Raw genomic sequence first — 3,120 nt, 5'->3', positions numbered from 1 at the left:
TATACATATACATGAAAAAAACAAAGACAACATTTAACATGTAAATAAAATGAAAAATTAAACAATTGAACGATTTGCCCCCTCGCATCTGTGCCTGAGGGTCAAAGGAGGTGCATTGCGCTAAAGGTGACACCCTAACGTCTCCTGCGCTTTCCCGCTCCCCGGGACTGGAGCCCTGTGCTGCCACTTGAAAGGCCTCTGTGTGCCACCTCTTGCCCTTCAGCAATTGCCTCATGACAGGGTTGCTGTTGCTGCAAGGCAACTTTTGCTTGCATCACGACTGGCAGACCAGCTGGCTCCTGGGCCCGCACTGTTTCTGCACTGGGAGCAGGTAAGGGTGTTTCTGCGGGAATCAAAGTAATGGCAGCAGAATGTGATTCAAGCAACTGCAATAGTCGAACGAGTGTCTCATTAAGTGACACCAACTGCAATGCTCTCTGATTAAGTGAAATGCCAAGATAATCGATTCCCTGCCTGATGGAGACTGCAGAGTCAACATTCTTCTCAGTAAGAGAACACACCAATTGACTCAAACCTTTAATCTGTTGCACCTCAGCTTGTAAGTGCTATTCTGGTAAATGTCTTTCTTATCCTCCCACCTGCTCTGCAGCATCAAGCTGGTGTCTGTCTGTGGGACAAGATTCATCAGTGCCTCGCACAGAGCCAGAGGGTCCAGGAGATGGTGCGGTACTGTGCAGCAACGCAGGGTCCATACACTCCTCTTCAATAGCTGACATAGCACAAGTTGCTCCTGCTCCTCCAACACCTCACTTACTGCTCCCAGTGCATCAACAACCCCTTCGCCAATGCTCTCTGCGGCCGCAGACTCAAAACACTGCTTATCCCGTGTGTGAGAAGTATGCTGTCCAAATGTGGAGAGGAAACAGTAAACATTTGCAAAGGTAAAGCATGATCTGCCACATCACAGATATTCAACACACACCTAACATTTTTAAACATATAGCTGGCCAGCGCAACTCACGTTCAGGTGTAACAATCTCTGATTGTAAACCAGCCGAGGGGCGATCGCTAGTAAATCCAAACAGCTGCTGGGCCCTTTCCCCATGTTCGGTTAAATCCCTTAGTGTGACAACACCACCGCCTGTCAGTGCACGTTCTCTGGCATTGTGAGCCCTTTTACTCTAAAATGAAAACAGAAAATATGAAACACCCCCCTGCATTTGAGACAGGGACACAACATGCTTTGCAGACAGGGTTTTTTTTCACTCACGAATTGAATTTTTGCAGCTCAAACCAGTGGAATCAAGATAAGCGCACAATAGATGACCCTGAGCTGGCCCCAAAGCCATAACATTTTATTGCAACTTCAGGTGACTGGACCAAGAACTCACTTTTCTATACTACATGCATTGAATAGCTATTAGAAACTAGTTCAGTTAAATTTAAAGAAATGTGACAGTTGACTTTTCTAATAACTGTACAAACCGTGCCAGTTCGCAATAAATCGCTAAATTTCTTGCGGCATTGTTCTGCTGTACATGGAATGGTGGAGTTTGCGCTGACAGCCTGGGCAACTTCTGACCAAGCTATCATCTGGCCTTTTCGCGGCACCCTGGACTTATCATTCCCAATGATGCGCAGGCGCTTCGCCTCCACCTCTTCCAGGAAATTGCTGAGGTCATCGTCAGTGAAATTCTGAGTTTTTTTAATGATGTGAATTGTGCTCATTCCAGCCATTTCACTTTGCTAATTAAATAAAATGAATGAAAAAAAATGCTTTCAGGGCATTTAAAACTCTTTAAATTGCTTCAAATCTCTTTAAAACTATTTAACATTCTTCCAATTCATGTAAAAGTATTTGAAATTTTCTAAAATTAGCAAAGGATTCATAAAAATCAAATTACCTACTCACCATGCTGTTTCTGTATGCACTAAGGCTTTGGAGCTTCTGAAAAAAATTGGGGGCGTGTCCTATGCTAATACGACCTCACAGGGCGGGTCTCCCTGACACTCCGCGCTGGACGCTCCGCGCAGGCTGCACTCCTGGGCGGCGTGACGTCAGACGCTGCCCGGGAGTGCTCCTCAATAAAACGGAATTCCACACGCGCCGAGAGCACATCGGCCGGTGCGCTAAGTAAGTGCAGATCGGAGGCTTGCACCCGCGGCAAGCCCCCGACCCGAATTTCTGGGCCAATGATTCGCATCTGCTGGAAGTGGCTATTTAGAGAATTAACAATGGGCGGGGAGAAGAAATTCCAGTGGATCTGATAAGATCCCCGCGTTGTTTCAGTTTCATCTATTTCAGTACAGGCAATAATCAAAGTCTCTTGCTTGTGGAGTTCAGACTGCAACCATGGAGGTGAAACTCTTCCTGACTCTGGTTATTTTCCTGATCACAGGTCGGTGATTATTGGAACATTCCTGCAATATTCCTCAAGTCTCATACAATGTATTGTCTTTCTGTTGCTCGGTCTAACCCGCTGTGTGCCTGCTGTTTTTTTTCAGAGATCAGTAACGGGGACTCGGTGGCCCAGTCAGAACAAGGAGTCAGATCAGAAGAGGGTGAAGATTCAGCAATAACCTGCAGTTACTCTGTATCGGGATTAGCTACATTCTATAACCTCTTCTGGGATCGCCAGTATCCCCACCCAGCCCCTCATTATCTGCTCAGAGCTGCTAATTATGGGAATAAAAAGACGGCTCTGGGCTTTGAACACTTCAGCAGAAATCTCAACTGGACACAAGGCACTTTTCACTTATCCATGAAAGGCTTGAAGGTCACAGACAGCGCCGTGTATTACTGTGCCCTGAGAGCCACAGTGAATAAGGTTCCCTCGGTCCTCACACAAAAACAGGTCGGCATCAAGGATCGACGCCTGGAAAATATCGGTGATTGACTCTCCGAGAGGTTATAGAGCAAATGAATGGGAAAATACAACCTGATCCGATCGGGTTCCAGCAAATTTATTGCTGTCAGTGTTGGGATAAATGGAATTTCTCAACCATTTTAACCCACGATCAAATTCAGACATTTCCAGCCCCAGTGTTAGCTCATACCTGACTCTGGGAAAAATAACAGGATCGATCTCTAGAAGTGAATGTCCTGGGTGTGGTGAGGATCCGCCAGGTCACATTATAAAATATATCTCACCGGCGCCG

General features: G+C 46.2%; 1 gene segment (V, D, J or C); it reads left to right on the top strand.

Moving 5' to 3' along the window:
• Positions 1–2,314: 2,314 nt before the first annotated feature.
• On the top strand, positions 2,315–2,858 carry LOC147118382 (T cell receptor alpha variable 9-1-like). The segment is given in 2 exon segments: positions 2,315–2,360; positions 2,467–2,858. Coding segments are annotated over 2 exon segments (438 nt in total).
• Positions 2,859–3,120: the final 262 nt, after the last annotated feature.

This window comes from Somniosus microcephalus, chromosome 4 (assembly GCF_052327205.1).
Source record: "Somniosus microcephalus isolate GS21.2 chromosome 4, FLI_Smic_1.0, whole genome shotgun sequence".
NCBI lineage: Eukaryota > Metazoa > Chordata > Chondrichthyes > Squaliformes > Somniosidae > Somniosus > Somniosus microcephalus.
The sequence above is the reverse complement of the archived record's forward strand: the minus strand, read 5'-3'. Positions and strand labels throughout refer to the sequence as shown.